This window comes from Balaenoptera acutorostrata, chromosome 3, assembly GCF_949987535.1.
Source record: "Balaenoptera acutorostrata chromosome 3, mBalAcu1.1, whole genome shotgun sequence".
Classification (NCBI taxonomy): domain Eukaryota; kingdom Metazoa; phylum Chordata; class Mammalia; order Artiodactyla; family Balaenopteridae; genus Balaenoptera; species Balaenoptera acutorostrata.
The window spans coordinates 32418488-32438744 of NC_080066.1; the positions used below are offsets into that span (position 1 = coordinate 32418488).

General features: G+C 42.9%; 1 protein-coding gene across 1 annotated transcript in view; it reads right to left on the reverse strand.

Annotated features, from left to right (window-relative positions):
- Nucleotides 1-20257, reverse strand: part of TRPM1 (transient receptor potential cation channel subfamily M member 1) — a 115921-nt gene that overhangs the window by 53034 nt on the left and 42630 nt on the right. The window contains exons 5-12 of the mRNA XM_057542664.1: nt 18469-18664; nt 15259-15472; nt 14508-14632; nt 13208-13379; nt 8891-9065; nt 8336-8459; nt 6902-6974; nt 6131-6231 (exon numbers count right to left, since the gene is read on the reverse strand). Coding sequence (XP_057398647.1) covers nt 6131-6231; nt 6902-6974; nt 8336-8459; nt 8891-9065; nt 13208-13379; nt 14508-14632; nt 15259-15472; nt 18469-18664 — 1180 coding nt within the window. The remainder of the gene's footprint in view (nt 1-6130; nt 6232-6901; nt 6975-8335; nt 8460-8890; nt 9066-13207; nt 13380-14507; nt 14633-15258; nt 15473-18468; nt 18665-20257) is intronic.

The window sequence follows — 20257 nt, forward strand, 5'->3', positions numbered from 1 at the left end:
AATTCTAGAAAGACTACAGAGTCATAGGCACATAGTTGATGGAGAACTTCAACTATTAAAGGAAGACCTGAGAGACCGTATACTTGACTGTGGGGGAGACAAAGAAGGACTTTTGGTTCCAGGTTGTTGTCTTGATCTCGTGTTTCCTGCTTTCCCTCTCTTCCCGTGGAAATGACAGCAGAGGACTATGGAAAAGAAAAATTCATTTCAGGGGGAAGAGGCAGACCAGAGCCATTAAGACGTTTCTGGAAATGCTGTTGGGTGGTTAAAGCTGTGGGGAGGCAGCTGAAGCCCAGGATGAATAATGTGGGGGTAATAGTGGAGGTGGGACCAGATTTCCAAAGAGGGAGAGTTAATGGTGGGTAGAAAGCATGGTGATTAGTAAAGGACTGTCTACAGAGCAGGAGACCACCCACCCCCTCTCGTATGTCACACCCCCTCCCCAGTGGGTGAGTGCAGAGCAACTCTACTCCTGGGCTTCACCCTGGCAGAACCTGGAAGAATGTCTGCTGAAGAACTGGGAGGGTCCTTGCACTGTTGGTAGGAATGTAAATTGATACAGCCACTTTGGAGAACAGTATGGAGGTTCCTTAAAAAACTAAAAATAGAACTACCATATGACCCAGCAATCCCACTACTGGGCATATACCCTGAGAAAACCATAATTCAAAAAGAGTCATGTACCGCAATGTTCACTGCAGCTCTATTTACTATAACCAGGACATGGAAGCAACTTAAGTGTCCATCGACAGATGAATGGATAAAGAAGATGTGGCACATATATACAATGGAATACTACTCAGCCATAAAAAGAAACAAAACTGAATTATTTGTAGTGAAGTGGATGGACCTAGAGTCTGTCATACAGAGTGAAGTAAGTCAGAAAGAGAAAAACAAATACCATATGCTAACCATATATATGGAATCTAAAAAAAAAAAAAAAAGGTTATGAAGAACCTAGGGGCAGGACAGGAATAAAGATGCAGACGTAGAGAATGGACTTGAGGACACAGGGAGGGGGAAGGGTAAGCTGGGACAAAGTGAGAGAGTGGCATGGACATATATACACTACCAAATGTAAAACAGATAGCTAGTGGGAAGCAGCTGTATAGCACAGGGAGATCAGCTCAGTGTTTTGTGACCACACAGAGGGGTGGGATAGGGAGGGTGGGAGGGAGATGCAAGAGGGAGGCGATATGGGGATATATGTATATGTATAGCTGATTCACTTTGTTATAAAGCAGAAGCTAACACACCATTGTAAAGCAATTATACTCCAATAAAAATGTTAAAAAAAAAATTGGGAGGGTCTGCATAGGGATGTCCAGCGCCACACCAGCCTGCTCCATTCTGCAGAGGGTAAAGAAAAGCTGTTCAGTAGACATCCCCCTCCTAAACAGGGAACTCTTGGTCAGTCCTCCCAGGGAGGAGAAAAACCTATTTGTAAAATAGGCTCCTTATACTAATTATTCAGTCCCATCCCTCACTCTGAAATGGGGATAGGCAAGCAAGGATCTGCAACAGAAAAGGACAAAATGAACAATGGGAACAGCTGACCAGGGAGAAAACAGAGATAATTCAGGGAACAGGAGAGGACTTAAAAAATATATAATTTGTATCCTCAGATATTGCATTCATGAGATGAAAACAGGCTGACATGAAAATGGAACCATCAGGAAACAAGAAAGCTTTCTCAGACATCAAAAATAGGATTGCCTACATTTAAAAAAATAGCACAAAAGAATGCTAAGGAAAAAGTTGCGATTTCCAAAAACCTACAGCAAAATGATAGAGAGACAGAAATGATAAAATGGAGGATCAGCCCAAGGGGACCAACATTTGCTTAACTTATAGGAATTCCAGAGGAAGAGAAAGAGAGAAAATGAAGGCTGAAATACTCAAAGAAGCGGTAGAAGAAAATTTCACAGAGCTCGGGAAAGACTTGGGTCTTTATCATAAAGGGGCCTTTAACAGCCAAGCAGAATGAATGGCCACATGACTGGCCATATGAGTCCTTGAGTTTGCTGTCTCTGTACATTTCATTCTCATTTGTTTGAAATAGAACACATGTCCTTGTGAAATTTCTAAACACTGAAGATAAAGAACAGACCTCAAACTACATCTGAAAGAAGACAGTGGTTCATCATAATTGGAAGAGGATCACATGGCAACCATGAGCCTGGTGTGTGGCAGAGTGTTTTCTGACGTGTAAAGACAGAGAATGGTTATCTTCCCACACATGTTCATGAAAAAAATTACTTGAAGATATACTGCAGCGAAATGAAAAAGAAATCTGAGAGAGAGGAAGACATGGAGCGTGGGAAGAAATGAGTCTGTCTGAGAACACACTGCAGGGGTGTCTGATGTGGTCAGCTGCACAGCAAACTTTGAGAGCATCCAGAGAAACACGAGGCTTTGAAAGATTCTACAAGAAGAAAGGGAATTGCACTCAGTGGACAGTAATAATTAAAAGAATAGATCGTCTTAATGATGTGAGGCATATGGTACGAAGAAAAAAGAGAATCAATTTGGAAATGCAAGGAAAAGCAAACATCTAGCTATTCAAATAAGTCATGGTCCAAATATGAAGGAAACTCAAAGGTCCCATAATTTTAAACAATGGATGGACGGTAGGAACCTTGATGCTTGTTGTATTTTCCTTTGTGTGGCCCAGGTAATTGACCCAGGGCTACCTTTCTTTCTCTTTGAGTTCAGCCATAATGTTAGGTTTAGCAGTGAACAATCTGTACAGAATCACAGTAAAGTCTTCTGGTTTCTCCATTTTTAGAATCAACATAAAGACCTAGTATGCGGGGTGGGGGTGGGCGAAGTGGATGAAGATGGTGAAAAGATACAAACATCCAGTTATACAATAAATGTCTTGGGGATGCAAGGTACGGCATGGTGACTACAGCTAATAATACTGTATTGTGTATTTGAAAGGTGCTAAGAGAGTAGATCTTAAAAGTTCTTATTACAAGAGAAGACACTGTAACTGTGTGTGGTGATGGATGTTCACTAGACTTATTGTAGTGATCATTTCATAATTTATACAAATATCGAATCTTTGCTTTGTACACCTGAAACTAATACATCATACGTCAATTATATCTCAATTAAAAATAAAAAAATATAAACAATGAGGACCTACTGTATAGCACAGGGAACGAGATTCAATATCTTATAATAAGCTTTAATGGATAAGAATCTGAAAAAGATTATATACATAATAACTGAATTATATATGTGCTGTACACCTGAAACTAACACAACATTGTAAATCAACTATACTTCAATTTTATAAAAAAGAAAAAATATGCATGTCTCAAATGAGAATTACATTAGAAATTTGTTTGAAGCTTGTCCCTCCTTTATTGAGGTTAAAAATATATCTGATCATAAATAAATAAATACCATAACGAGATACTACTACATATCACTAGAATAGTTAAAATTTTTAAAAAATCTGTCAATACCAAATATTGGCAAGGACATAGAGAAACTCTCCTTACATTGCTGGTGGGAATGTAAAATGCTACAGCTGCCTTGGAAAACAGACAAGCAGTTTCTTAAAAAGGTAAACATACATTTTCCATCTACCTGGCAAATCCACTCCTAGCTATCGACTGAAGAGAAATGGAAACATACGTCCACATAAGACCTGCACATAAATGTGCACAGCAACATAATTCATTGTTCTCGTCAAGAACTGGAAGCAAATACCCAGTTAAAAAATAAAAATAAATATCCAGGTAAAAAAATAAAAATAAAAAGGACCACTATGAAAATGTGATGATTAAAGAGTGAGACGTAAACAGACCTGAGTGAGGATTACAGAACGACGTGTAAGCATCAACCATCTCCATCATGTAGAAGATGAGGCTGACCCAAGTAGGAACACTGATGGTGTAGGGAAAGGAAGGGGATGTGTAGAGCCACTAATTTCCTCATTTTACAACGTGAGAGTCTAACGCTGATGAAGCAAGTAGATGGTTCAAAGCTATCATGATAACCAATAAGAGAATTAAACATACAGGCATCAAACGTGGGAGGGGCAGAGCAGGCAGGGCAAGCGAGCTACTTCCTTCTCTTTCCAAGTGGAGAACTGAAAGACACATCTACACGTGATTAATCGAGAAAGTGATAAAACGTGTTATGTCAACAAACAGAGGCCGCCGTCAGGAAACCAGAACACAGGGACAGTTGAGTGCCTTTGGGAGGTGGGGTGTGAGGGCTCCGTTTTTCACGGTACGCTCTGCTCTGTTATTTGCTTTTCAAACCATATTTATGCGTCCACTGGATAATAGATAGCACAAAACACTAAGCAACGTGAAAAAGGAGGTTGGAGAATATTTAATGCCAACATAAGAGTGAAAAAATGAAATTATAAAACACATACGGCATTGCTGAATGTTTCTGTGGGGGGGGCAGTCATGAGTGATTGTTTCCTTCATCTTGCCTGTCTGTATTTTCTACGCTTTCTGGAAATTACTTATTGCTTTTGTAACAAGCAGACGGACGAAGGCCGTTGCTTCAGGCCAGGTAGGGCCTGCGTGTGTGGCCTGTTCCCTGGGTCAGGTCCTTTCTGTAATCTTGAAAGCCTGGCCCTCTCTGTGTTGCTGACTCAGGACCGTGTCCTCAGAAAGCTGCCGCTCGAAAAGAAAAAAAGCCGGGATCCCTCTTACTGAGTAGCTGGTCTCGGGAGCTCATGACAGAGCCCTTTTTTGCAATCCTTTCTGGAATCTCTTAGATTCTCTGCCACAGCAAGCTGACTCATAACCATTCATGGAGCAATTCACTTTGCTCTCAAGTCCTTTACCAAGAGTGTTAAAACCAGGAGATTCAAAAGGAATTAAGATATTTAAGGTGTCGTGCTATTCTTCTTAATTTGCGTAGTTCAGTAAACAACATGCACAAACCACACCCCCCAACCCTGTATCTTATTCCTTTAATACATTCATCTGATTCCTTAAATTCTTTACACTAATTAAATAAAGGGTGACTGTGAAAAATGAAATGCCTTTTGCAGGGATATACCAGGCCTGTTTTGAGAAATATGGTTTTTAAAGTCTGACATGAACCCTCTAGATATTCCAAACCCCTTTTGAAGCAGCAGAGCCCGTTTTGCAAACAAAAATTTACCCTGAGTCCCAATCTACAAAACCCATCAGAGAAGCTGCTTTTTTAAAAAAATTAATTTTTGAAAATTGAAGTATAGTTGACTTACAATGTTAATTTCTGCTATATAGTTATAAACATATATATATATATATATATATATATATATACTCTTTTTCATATTCTTTTCCATTATGGTTTATCACAGGATATTGAATATAGTTCCCCTTGCTATACAGTAGGACCTTGTTGTCCATCCATTCTATATATAATAGTTTGCATCTGCTAATCCCAAACTCCCAATTCATCCCTCCCCCACACCCCTCCCCCTTGGCAACCACAAGTCTGTAAAGAAGCTGCTTTGATTGAAGGAGTGGGATGCTGAGAGCTGCTCATCACCCCACACGCACCACACCACACCCACGTACAACCACACACACACACAGATCCCACGGACGTACACCACACGCACGGTAAACCATAGCACAATCACAGACCACACATCCACACACACATTTAACAACCTACACACGTGCTACACAAAGAGACACACACACAATACACCAAACCACACACACACACACCACATCCCAAAGACCATACACAATGATCACACTCACAGAGTCCCCTAGGCCTCCGGGGTTTCATGGAACATAATTTGAAAAATCAATGCTTTCAATGCAATCACTGTATTCCATTTTAATGAGCTATTTTCTTTCTTCTTTTTCTTTAAAAGGGTAAAAAACCATGTTCACCAGCAATGATAAAATATTTAGTGCTCTTTCTTCAAGAGCGCTGGTTTGAATCTGAAGTTAGTGCTAGGAGCTCTTACTTCTTGCTGGTTCTTTGAAATGAAATAGCAACGTTTCCTAATAATCCTAAAGATTAGACATCGGGTCATCAGGAAGCCCAGATAACTTCCTGAGATCCATGACACAAGGGACAACATATTAATGCATCCTCTGTACATAGTCATGACAAGTAGTATGAATTGAAAAACACTTAGTTTCACCGGCCAGCGGGGCCCAAAGACAAAGATCTGGCTCCGAGCTATGTCCACGCGGTTCCAAGCCAGCGCCAAGCTCAGCTGGTCCCGAGCCGATGCGTTTGTGCCTGGAAGGCAAGAGATGGGGCACTACTCACTCCATGCCTGGGTCGCCTGGGGGTGACAGGGGCTGGGTGGGGAACACAGGCTTCCCCAGGCTGGCTCAGCATCAGCCTGGAAATAAGCACGGCTGCCTTTTCTCTGGCCCCTGAGGGATCACTCAGGCCCCAAAGCCGAGGACCAGCTCAGCACTACCAAGCAGCCAGCCTGATGGTGACCCCTGCCCCTTTCCTCCAGCACCCTCCCCTTTCCAGTGGAGCAGAGAGGTGACCCCATGAGCAGCCAGGTGGCACCTGTCGTTAGGAGTGGGCCGGGGAAATTGGACAGAGCACTGCGGGATGCAGGGATCGCAAATGAAAAATCATTTCACGCTTACCCTCTGTGAGTTCAAACCTGTAATGAGCTAGTTACAGATGGAAACTGGTTCTTGACTTCAGCCCATCATGATCCATTGGCCCGCCAAGAAAAGTCCCCCTCCCAAGAAACCCATTTCGAGCCCCATCGTTTTACCATGGCTTTATCCTGAGATAATTTCTAGGCAGCCTGGCGGGCTCGGGGTTCCATCCCCAGCAGACACAGTTCCCGGCGGGAGGAGGGGGGAGGGGTTTCCCAGCCACAAGCAGAGCTCCGGGGAGGACAGCACGAAAGGACAGGAGTGGCTGTTTCCTGAGAGCTCACCTTTCAGCAGAGCGGTTAAAATTGCCATTTCGATGTCTTGCTGACCCTCGGAACCCATTCTAAACACAGTGACCTGAAAACAAATTAATCGTGAAAAGACTGAGTAAAGCAAAGTGGAAAACAAGAGGGAGAATTGGGGAGTTGCTTAAAAAGGACCACAAACAAGATCTGGCGCGACAGATGAATGGATAAAGAAGATGCGGCACATGTATACAATTGAGTATTACTCAGCCATAAAAAGAAATGAAATTGAGTTATTTGTAGTGAGGTGGATGGACCTAGAGTCTGTCATACAGAGTGAAGTAAGTCAGAAAAAGAAAAACAAATACCATATGCTAACACATATATGTGGAATCTAAAAAATAATGGTTCTGATGGACCTAGGGGCAGGACAGGAATAAAGATGCAGACGTAGAGAATGGACTTGAGGACATGGGGAGGGGCAAGGATAAGCTGGGACGAAGTGAGAGAGGAGCATTGACATAGATACACTACCAAATGTAAAATAGATAGCTAGTGGGGAGCAGCCGCATAGCACAGGGAGATCAGCTCAGTGCTTTGCGACCACCTAGAGGGGTGGGATAGGGAGGGTGGGAAGGAGATGCAAGAGGGAGGGGATATGGGGATATATGTATACATATAGCTGATTCACTTTGTTATACAGCAGAAACTAACACAACACTGTAAAGCAATTATACGCCAATAAAGATGTTAAAATAAATGAATAAATAAATAAATAAAAAGGACATAGAGTCTGACGCTAATGCAGCAATCCCGAGAGCGACATGATTTTACACCAGGTGCTTCTGATTCAGAAAGAACAGCATTGCTCGTCCTGATTTTGAATCCTTGCCTGGATCTTATTTTATTCTTTACCCCATCTGGAGCTGAGGGAGCTCATGCAGGATGTACATGTCAATATCTAAATGGCTATTGAAGATGACAAAGTCATCTCCACTCAGATTTGATATATCTGTAGGAAACTTGTAGATTTAGAATTTCAAAGAGGCTGTCTTCCGTGCAACAAGAGTGCCTCTTCCTTATAAGCGTAATTAAGGAGGCGAAGAGTGGGAGAAAATGAGTGTATCTGGTAGAATTTTGTAAGTACACCTGAAAGCATGGCATATGTCACTCCTTGATGCTTTGAATCTGATTGATATCATGAGCCTCAGAATTGGTGGGATGTAGCCTGAAGTGCCCTGACATTTAAAAGATCTGAAGCACCCGTGTCCCTCTTCCGAAGAGAATCTGCCTGTGCTTAGCCTGCTTCCCGCACATGGACAGAACCACCAGTTGGGTCAGGATCTGTAAAATGCCTCTAGGAAAAGGGTGAATGGAAATAGGAACTACTCCATCCTGCACACATGGGCAGAATCAGAAAGGAAACATAATTCTCTCTGTGGAGCGCTTGGGAAGTCAACTCAAGACACTTACAAGTTCTTTCTTTTTCATGCACTCCATGATCATCGCAAAGAGCTGATGCGATTGTGTCTTGTTGTAATTAAATGTTTTCTGAATGGTAACTAGCAGCTGTTCTCTGAGGGAGTCATTGATTACCCTGTTCGAAGGAAATGGGAGAGAAGAAAACAACACAGGTGAAATCTGTATGTGAATAAATCAGACATCTCTATGCCCGTCTGGTATCTTTGATTTGAAACTTTATCATTGGAGGATATCCCAGGATAGCAGACCCAAAGGGACTATAGTCAAAAACTGTGTTCACACTTGTCCTAAATTCCAGGCTTGTTGAAAAACTTACAAGGGAAAATGCAGTTGGGAGAGAGCATCTTCCCTCCTGAGAAAGAATCCGTAAGAAACACCACGCTCCTGAGAGCTCCCTCACTTGCTGACCTTGGGAAGTGGGAGAGGAGGGCTAGTAAGTCTTCCTTCTTTTACATTTTTGGAACAGCTAAATGGATCACGATTTCCTCTGGGCCTAACAAGAAGGTATTCAAAACCCCACCCTTTGTAACATATCAGAAATCTTACCCTCCTTCCTCAGAGTACTTGTGTGCAAAAGACAGGACGTCCGAGGCCCGGCCACTGCCGTCACAGACCACCACGGGGACCGGAGGCTCTTCTCGGAGATACTCCAGGACCATGGAAATCACGTTTGGGCCCCCTTCCACCACGAGGCCCACGACGGGCACACCCTGCCCCAGTCCTGCAACACACACCACATCCACCTTCAGACCACGGTCACGGCCCTATTCGAGTGTTACCGACCAGGGTTCTTGGCCTTCCCCAATCAATAGAAATTGACTAGAAGCCAGACAAGAAATTCAGGCAAGGCTTTATTGGGGCCCCGGCTGTAGCAGCGGGGAGCGAGAGCAAACAACAGGTTCCCTTGCTTGCTCACTAGCTGAGGGGGGGCGAGCTTGTTCCTTATATGGGGTGAGGGTAGGGGTGTGTCCAGGGGTCAGGCTGGAGGGGTGGCTTAGGCGTTTCTTAGGTGGTGTTGTGTGCAGGGGGCATGCACAGTACCCTGCTTTTGCTCCGGACACTCTGTTTTTGCTCCAGGCTCTTCAAAAGTAGTCGTTGGGTGTTTTGGTTTCTTTGTATCTTTTACGTCCAGAATTTGCCCCAACTGCCTGCATGAAAGCAGTTATTTTCAGTCCCATACAGTTTCTTAGTATTTTGTTGTTCGTGGAGAGGTGTGTCCATGTGCAAGCATTGCAGCACTGCAGCAAAGGGTCCCAGGTCCCAGCAAAGAGCCCCAGGTCCCAGCCTGTCTCAAGAGCACTCACTCTAATTCCTGAAACATGGTGAAGAGGAAAACCTTTAGGCCTGGAAGTATGCTTATGTGGAGTTAGCGTTCACCAGGAGACTTGAAGGAACTCAGGATGTGATGACTGTTTATGTTCTTTTATTCAAACCCCATATTATAGCCTTACTGGAAAAAGCAGAGCCTTTAAATTACAAACTTTCCAAAACATATGTGGTTCAACTCCATGTATCACTCAACTGGCTTACAGACTACTTCAAGGTGAGATGTGAGAAATACGGGAGATTCTTCTTGCTAAAAGAATACCTCCCTGCTGCCTTGCCCCAGGTGAAGTTCCCACCCTGGATGGCTGTCCCTTCAAGAATGACACAGCGAGGGCTTCCCTGGTGGCGCAGTGGTTGAGAATCTGCCTGCCAATGCAGGGAACACGGGTTTGAGCCCTGGTCCGGGAAGATCCCACATGCCACGGAGCAACTAGGCCCGTGAGCCACAACTACTGAGCCTGCGCGTCTGGAGCCTGTGCTCCCAACAAGAGAGGCCACAATAGTGAGAGGCCCGCGCACCGCGATGAAGAGCGGCCCCAGCTTGCCACAACTAGAGAAAGCCCTCGCACAGAAACGAAGACCCAACACAGCCAAAAATAAATAAATAAATAAATAAATTAAAAAAAAAAAAAAAAGAATGACACAGCGAAAGGTGTCTGGACCAGTGATAGGAGAACTCCGTTCAATGCCTGGCCTCACACGTATTAGCCTTACGACAGGGGGCCAATCACCAGGCCACCCTGAAATGCAGGGAACCATCCGTAAAAGGTGAATCATCACAGGGCCTCCGCTACCTCCTAAAAGAGCAATAGATATAAAGTATAAGAAACTGTTCGGCTATCAAGGTCCTTGTCAACCTCAAGTGGTGTGTAAATATGCAGTGTTGTAGTAGGTGTTGATTCGGCCTCCAGGGGCTGGAATAGGCAGTGAGTTATCCAAGAGGGCAAATCAGTGGACCATCATTAGCCCACCAGTTAATACCTTGTACCCAGAGTCCTCCCTCTGTCTCTATGATAGGACTCTTTGGGAACACAGTAGGACAAGCTGACTTTTGGTGGCAGAACCTGAAGGGAGGGCTCTGGGAAGCAGGAGGTGGCAAGAGCATCCCAAGAACCCAGGATTCCAGGGCAGGGGGAGATAGTGGGAGTGAAGGAGCAGCAGAGACTGTTGCAGCAAACATAGAAATGAGACTTTTCTGATAGAAAAAGAAAACAAGGAAACAATGAACAGGCTGGGGAAACAGCATAAACAGGCCTGAAAGAGTTAAGTGATCTTGATTATTTTTTTAGCTGTTACTACTAACAAACACTTGTAGCTAGACTTATCCTTCATAAAACTAATTACTCTCTGACTCCATGTGAATTGCACGCTGCACTTGGCATTTCTTCTCCCCCTACACTCCCTTGTAGTACTCTTCATTTCAGAAAGAAGGTCATGGGCCAATAACTTCAGGGACACCAGACCTGGTTGCTGAGCTGCCTGACAACAGCTTTGGCTATAAATTTGCAGAAGAAAAGAAATGCAAGACCTTCATTACTTTGAGGCTTATCACCTACCTCAGACCACAAGCCCCGGGCTATAAAACCTCTCCCTATTCCCCAGGAAGGGGGCACAGTTCTTGAGGCACTAGCCTGCTGTGTTTCCTCTTTGCCTGGCAAAGAATAAAGCTACTCTTTCAATTCTCCTCCAAAACTCTCTTTCCATATCTCATTTCGGCATTGGTGTACAGAGAGCCAATATTTTGGCATCAAGACAAATTTGCCTACTTCACAATTTTACCCCAAACTGGCTAAAACAGATTATATTCTGAGCATGTTTTACCAGGTGTCCATTAGTTGTGATGGGAGTTATTTGATCAACATTAATAGATGGTGAATAGGAGATGTGTCCTTGGTCTCACAGTTCTGAAGGCCTTTGGATAAAATCTGCCAGCACAGTTAGGAGAAGGTCTAAGAATTTCAAGTGGGGAAATTCAGAGTTTCTGGTTTGCTTCCACGATGCATTTCTACAGTCAGGAGCTCTTAAATATTTTGAACAACTTTGCCATCTCCTACCAGAATAATCTCAGTTAGGTTCATTTCAGCAGCTATGCACTGACGGTCTGCTTTGTGCCAGGAAGGCGCCTGGCCAAGAGATGCTGGAGAAACAGACCAAGATGACATGGACCCTGCCCTTGAGATTTCCAACCCCAGCAAGGCTTGACATTTGAGATCTTCGGGACTCCAGTGGCCAAATCACCTTCTTTTCTAGAAACAGAGGAAAACTGGTTCTTCGTGGTTTAGGCTGGACCCCTGAAACTCCGTGCCGTGGGAGGTGACAACTGAGCACCCCTTTGCTGTCCCTGCCCCACTCAGAACCCTAGGCAAAGGATGACAAAGGGAAGCCCACAGGTCACACGGCCAGGGGAGGCTGGTCGGTGTGAACGTGCACACGGCCAAGACAGCGAAAATGTGAGAACCATCAGCCAGGGAACTGATACTCAGAAACCCACCACTTCTCATGGCAGATCGTCATTCTAACCACGTGGCAGTCTCACAGACCCCTTAATTATGCTTTAAAATGACCATTTCCCAGGCCTAGACTGTCTTTCGCAATCTTACCAGTAATGATTACAACAAAATACTCTTTAAGATCATTCAGCAACTGCTTGACAGTAAGAATCACTGAGTTATGAACATGCCCCAAGAGATGACACCAGTTATTTTAATTGTAACCAGTTGTTATGATCGTTTCATCTGACTGAGGTCCCTTCCTTTCTCTCTAGCTTGACCTCAGCATCCTCCTGACAGCGGCAGCTCCCCTGCAGGGTGTGCCCCCTGGACCAGCATGGAGGGGGGCGCCCTGTTGGGAGCAGTCAGCTCCTGCAGGCCTCTCCAGAGGCTTCCCCACCTGGCCCATCTCTGGTGACAGACCCAGAGCTACTGAGATATTTAATTTAATGAACTCAGAGCATGTAGTTGATAGAAGGAATCATACTAAGCCTTTGAGTGACAAATGTGTTTCCTGTTCAGACATTTAAAAAGTTTGGGATTAGCAGAGGCAAACCATTATCAATAAGATGGATAAACAACAAGGTCCTACAGTATAGCACAGGGAACTATATTCGATATCCTGGAATAAAACATAATGGAAAGAATGTGAAAAAGAATATATATATGTATAACTCAGTCACTTTGCTGTACAGAAGAAATTAACACAGCATTCATTATAAATCAGCTATACTCCAATAAAATTTTTAAAACTAACTATAATCATTACAAGGAATGAGAACCACTGGCAAAGTGGCGGGAGATGCCATCACCGTGAAAACGGCTGTGGGGCTGTTTCTCGGGTCCACTCTCCTTGTGAACTTGAGACAAAGCATCACAGCGCAGCTCCGTGATTTGGTAGGTGGCTAAAGGAAAGGGTCTTGCTAAGTCAGCTCCTGATGGTCTAAGAAGAGTCAAGGTGAAGGCTCTAAATACCCTCGGGTGCTCTCTCTTCCAGCCTGGTTTTCAGGGCAGCAGCGGCAGCCCAGTGGCCGTGGCGAGAACTTACTTGTGTTGATCTTCTGCAGAGAGATGTGCTTCTCCAGCTGCCTTCTCAGCATCACCTCGGCACCGTACTTGCCCAGGGTGCCATTGTCAGCCAGGATGAAGTGCGTGTGCGAGTTGTTGAGCACAGAGAGCTTACTCAGGGGGTTGGACATGGTCTGGTACACCCGTGTCACCTGATGAAATGCACAGCACAAGTCAGAGCTGCAAAACTTGGACAGTAAGACAGGGGAAGCAAGAACATATGGATGTGGAGTGACAGCTTCACCTAATTGTGCACTTCAACCTACTCTCGCTTCCCTAGCCTCTCTATTGAAGGATTTTTTTTTGTAAATTTTTATATAAAATTAGAAAATATTATTTTAGATCATGACAACCCAACAGATCATGATGACCCAGCAAGTACACTCCCGGGCACTTACTGCAGAGAGAGGAAAACTTACATTAATACAAAATCCTGTACACAAAAGTTTATGGCAGCTTTATTTGCAATAGCCAAACTGGAAACAACCCAGAAAGCCTTCAACAGATAAATGGTACATCCATACGGTGGGACCCCACTCAACAATAAAAAGGAGTAAACTTTTGATACATGCAACCATTTGGATGGATCTCCAGAGAATTAAGTGGCAAGTAAAAAGCCAGCCCTCAAATGTTACATACTGTACGATCCCATTTGCATAGCATCCTTGAAATGATAGAACTGTAGGATGAAGGGCAGATGAGTGGTTCCCGGGGTTAAGGCAGGAGTGGAAGCAGGAGGGAATTGGGTATGGATATTGAAGGGCAACGTGAAACAACAAAGTCTTACGGTATACCACAGGGAAGTATATTCAATGTCCTATGATAAACCATAATGGAAAAGAATATGAAAAAAAAAATGTGTGTATATATATATATACACACACACACACACACACGTATACAATGTATATGTGTGTATATATATGTGTATATATACATATATATGCATATATATATGCAACTGAATCACCTTGCTGTACAGCAGAAATTAACACAACATTGTAAATCAACTATACTTCAATAAAAAAACAAACGAATGAGTGAAAAGGGCAACATGAGGGCTCCTAGTAAATGTTCTGCATCTTGAGTAGATTGATATCAATTATCCTGGTTTCGATCTTGTATCGTAGTTTTGCAAGTTCTTACTTTTGGGGAAAGGATAAAGGCTATGTGGGACCTTGCTTTATTATCTCCTACACCTGCAGGTGAAATCTACAATGACATTAAAACAAAGACTTCGATTTTTGAAAATTGCCCATTTCTGGGGAGAAAATACTTACATCCCTTCCAATCAGATCTTCTTTATTCTCCACGATGCCCCAGGGAGCAATTCCTATAGCACAAACCCGGCCTCTGGACTTGGAGGAGTGTTCTTTCAAGGCATCCCCCACGTGGCTGATGACACCTGTGAGAGGCCATAAGTCATATCTGTAGGCCCCTTACCTCCCATCAAACCACTATTCATGAACTTCAGGGACCCCGGCTCTGAACCACTCCATTTCCTACAGAACAAGGTTAAGACACTGAAAGTCTGAGCTCATAATAGCTAGTCATCCTGCATTAGCTCCTAGAAAAGGGAAAGCAAAATCCAAAACCAAAGCAACTGTGCAGGAATTGTCTTTACAATTTCCAAGACCTAAGGATGGAAGTACGAGGGGTCTCTTTGGCAGGCCTTGGCTGCATTCAGCTACAGTTGAGAGTCAGACGGCTGCCGTGTTCCTCAACCTCTCTGGGCCTCGGTGTCCTCCCTCTTGTGATCGGGAAAGGATTGTCAGGAGCCTCAGTGAAAATGAGGCTTGTACAGGGCTCACTTCAAGGAATGACACAGAGTAGGTGCCAGAAATGTTGACCATTATCATGATCATACCAAAATAAAAAACGAGCTACCGAATAAAGATTTCATTCTGCCATAAATATTATCAGAATGCAGTATCTTCTGTTTTTCTTATCATAATTATCCAAAAGCTCTTTGGGAACCACGATGAGCTCTGGGTTTGTACATTTGCAGCAAGGGATACAGCCTGCACTTACCTGTGCTGATGCCCCCAGTGAAGATCCAGGCCCCAGTGGTCACAGCAGCCTTGATCAGACCTTTCCCAAAGACCTGCTTGAGCTTGGGCTGCATCTCAAAGTTCTGCAGGCCTCCGTGCACGGATATTAAGAGCTTGGGGAGTTCCAGCTGCCAGTCTCTCACCATGAGATGAAGCAGTGAATCTGGCTTCGTGTCATAGGAGACCCGGATATACTGCAAAAGAGGGTGTGACCCTCAACACTCGTTCTTCGATTTGACTCTTGTGTCACGGGGAACAAGGCTACTGTTCCTGTCCAAGCAACAGCCACCTGGCTTTCTCTCCCATGGGGTTCTGGGGCCCTCTGTGTGAGTCTGTGGCCAAACGATGGAGGGGAACTCTGGAGGGTTCCCAGATATAGCAAATAAAAATAGAGAATACACAGGTAAACTTGAATTTTATATGAACAATGAAAAATGTTTTAGTATAATTATGGCTCCTGCAATATTTGGGACACATTTATACTAAAAAATCATCTGTTGTTTATCTGAAATTCAAATATATCTGGGGGTCTTGTATTTTACCTAGCAACCTTAATCTTCTTTTCATTGCCTTAGGATGATTTATTTCATCAAAGTTCCCAGCTAATTTTCATGGTATCAGAACTTCTATAATGACAATAGTTAATACTGAGAGTAAAAGGAATCCTGGAAATTTCCAATAATGAAATATAGTAATATTAGCAAAGATTTATTTTAGTTATTTAATGCGTTCATTAAAAATTATGTGCAACCCAACACAGCCATAAATAAATAAGTAAATTAAAAAAAAAAAATTAAAAAAAAAAATTATGTGCAATCACACACATGCATATATGCGTAAATGCCTCCAAATTAACAAATTTGTAGGAAATTTGTAGAAACAAATTTGTAGAAAATAAAACTGGAGTTTAAAGGAAACACATTTTAAAATTTGAAAGCAAAGACCATTTATAGTTCTAAACAAAATTTGAAATACTTCTTCAATGTGTCTAGCATTCTTAGGAACACAGAAATTACTCCTGTTTGATTTTATCTCTGGATACTTTTTGCTGTTTTGAAACTTCTAGGAACTATACCTGCCAGGTTTACAAAAAGTTTAAAGCAACTTATGAATTTATGTACTTTTAGGTAAAGCTTCTTAACAATTAGTCATTGTTGGGCTATATCCCAATCCACAGGTAAATCACAGTTCAGAATTACCTGAAATTATATACACTTTAGATGCAATCAAATTCAAACATGTCCCCAAATAAAATAAATATTGTTCACCTTATCCAGTGGCAACCCTAATCTTGAAGGCATCAATTCCAAAGCTGGAAAGATACATGCACCCCAAAGTTCATTGCAGCACTATTTACAGTAGCCAAGACATGGAAACAACCTGTCTGCTGTGAACAGATGAATGGATAAAGAAGATGTGGTACACACACATACACACACACATGCATATACATACATGGAATATTACTCAGCCATAAAAAAGAACGAAAAAATGCCATTTGCAGCAACATGGATGGACCTAGAGATTGTCATACTGCGTGAACTAAGTCAGACAGAGAAAGACAAATATCATATGACATCACTTATATGTGGAATCTAAAAAAGAAATGGTACAAATGAACTTATTTACAAAACAGAAATAGAGTCACAGGTGTAGAAAACAAACTTATGGCTACCAGGGGGGAAAGGCAGGGGAGGGATAAATTGGAAGATTGGGATTTACATACACACACTACTATATAAAAAATAGATAACTATTGATAATAAGGACCTACTGTATAGCACAGGGAACTCTACTCAACACTCTGTAATGACTATATGGGAAAAGAATCTAAAAAAGAGTGGATATATGTCTATGTATAACTGATTCACTTTTCTGTACAGCAGAAACTAACGCAACATTGTAAATCAACTATACTCCAATAAAAAAAATTTTTTTTTTTTTAAAGGATTTTCTTATTTATTTATTTATTTATTTATTTTTGGCTGTGTTGGGTCTTCGGTTCGTGCGAGGGCTTTCTCCAGTTGCGGCAAGCGGGGGCCACTCTTCATCGCGGTGCGGGGACCGCTCTTCATTGCGGTGCGCGGGCCTTTCTCTATCGCGACCCCTCCCGTCGCGGGGCACAGGCTCCAGACGCGCAGGCTCAGCAATTGTGGCTCACGGGCCCAGCTGCTCCGCGGCATGTGGGATCTTCCCAGACCAGGGCTCGAACCCGTGTCCCCTGCATTAGCAGGCAGATTCTCAACCACTGCGCCACCAGGGAAGCCCCCAATAAAAATTTTTTTTAAAAAATTCCATAGCTGGCTCAGCTAGAACGTGGCTCCAGAGGTTGGCCGGGACGATGAGGGGGGAGTGGGTGCTGGGAATGGGGGGCAACGGCCAGCCTCGGGGCTGGACCTTCCCCTCAAGGTGAAGACGAGGTTAATGAGCAGATGCCTTGGCCCCTGTGAACAGCCTCTTTGTGTCCAGGCCAGTAGGCAGGGGGCCCTTCCGGAAGACCTTACGTTGTGGTCTTTGGAACACAACTGAATTTTATTTGAACAATGATGTTGGGCCGGTGAAATAGAATGAAATGGCAAAAATGGTCTCACTGGGCACGTGAGAGCATTATTCAGAATGAGCTGAAAGGGATCACAGTGCTGACGCCTCCCCTCTTGGCAGGGCTCATCAGAAAGGCAGAGGGCATTCTCTGTTTACATGCAAATGCAAAAGGCCTCCGTCTTCTTGGGCCAGCTGAATGCAAGCCCAGAGAGGCTGTGTGTGGACTTCAGAGGGAAATATATCCAGAGACTCCAAACCCATGTAAGGGGGGTGGTAAATGTCCGCTGTGAGAAAAAACAAAACAAAGCCCCAAACAACCCTAAAAAACAAATAACATCATTCGTCTCTCATCACTGGAGATGGTGTGGTATCTTCGTAGAGTGGGGCTGGACTGTGATGTATGAATTCACAATCTTGGTACGGATTTAAAGGATACTGCGTGTTCTTTATCATAGTGCCCAGTTCCCAAATCTCATGGCTAAAAACTCGAGTGTGTGGATATATTTCCTGTCTTTGCATTGAAAACTACAGGAAGATAGAGCCACACCCCTGAAAGAAGACCCAGGTGTCTGCAGTCTGGGAGGCTGGGAGGCTGGGCCTCTGATGGAGGCTGCGGCTCAGCGGCATCCCTTCCCAAGGCCCTTCTTACCATGGCTTTATTGGAGTATCCGCCACCCTGGAATTCGAGAATCCCGTAGGAATCTGTTGGGTAGCTCTGAGTGTGTTTGCCAACAGACCATTTTTCGGGCTGAGTCTCCACCTGCTTGTTTTCCTCTCCATTTTTGCTGGCTGTTACACTCGGCAGAGGGGGGATATGCTGGTTGGTGAGCTGGCCACAGCAACACCTGAAAACAAAGGCAAAGCTCAGTCTTTCTATAACATTTTCCTCCTTAAGATGAGTTAACCCGAACAGAAGCAGCCTAACACCTTCCTTATCCAGATTTACTGGAGACAGAAATGCCCCTTATGATGTTCTTTTCCAGATAATCAATGCATATCTATTTCCATACCGGAAAAGTATAAATACCAGACTATTCTAAACACATTGGATGGTTGCCCTTCCCTATTGAACACATTTTTAGTCTTTTTGGTGTCTTGACAACATGACTATGGCCATCAATCACTGAACATTCTGTGACAAAGGACAATCATGCTCCCCCATGCAGAGTAGACCTGCAATGATTTTTCAATATTATTGAATTATTCCGTTGCTAGAGAAATGTAAAACATTTCTCTACACAAGTAACGTTGAAAGTATATTTGTTTTGCTGCTTTTGCTGCTCATACTTTTGGTGTCATTTCGAAGAATCATTTGCCAAATCCAAGGTCATGAAGATTCACTCCTATGTTTTTGTTTAAGAGTTTTATAGTTTTAGCTCTTACATCTGACATTTGATAGATTTTGAGTTAATTTTTATATATCGTGTGAGGCAGGGACTTAAATCCATTCCTTTGATGTCCAGGTGTTTCAGCACCATTTGATGAAGAGACTAATCTTTCCCCATTGGTTTAGGCAACCTTGCTGAAATATCAATTGGTTATAGATGAATGGGTTTCTTTCTGGACTCTCAGTTCTATTCCATTGGTCTGTATGTCTACCCTTAGTCCAGTACCATACTACTTTGATTAGCATAGGTCTGTAGTAAGTTTTGAAATCAGGTAAAGTGAGTCCTCCTACTTTGTTCTTTTTTTATTAGATTATTTTGGCTATTCTGTGTCCTCTGCAATTCCATATCAATCAGCTTGTCAATTTCTAAACAAGAAGTCAGCTGGAATTCTGATAGAGATTGCTTTGAATCTGTAGGTCATTTTGGGAATATTGCCATCTTAACTATGTTGTCTTCCAATCCCTGAACATGGAATGTTTTCCCAATTATTTAGATCATCATTAATTTCTTTCAACAATGTTTTATACTTTTCAGATATAAGTTTTGTTATTTTTTTTTTTTGGTCGTGCCATGCGGCTTGTGGGATCTTAGTTCCCCAACCAGGGATTGAGCCTGGGCCCATGGCAGTGAGTCCTAACCACTGGACCACCAGAGAAGCCCCTCAGATATAAATTTTGTAATTCTTTTGTTAAGTTTATCCCTAAGTGTCTAATTCTTTTTGATACCATTGTGTATGGAATTGTTCTGTTAGTTTCATTTTCGTATTGTTCATTGCAAGCTTATAGAAATACATATGATTTTTGTGTATTGATTTTGTATGCTGCAAACTTCTTTAGTAGTTATAATAGTTTTTTAGTGATTCCTTAGGATTTTCTATATACAAGATTATGTCATCTGCCGATAAAGATAGTCTTACTTCTTCCTTTCCAATACGGGTGCCTTTTATTTCTTTCTCTTACCTAATTGCCTTGGTTAGAACCTCTAGTAAAATTTTAATAGAAGTGGTAAGAGTGAACATCCTTGTCTTGTCTCTGATGTTAGGGGCAAGCA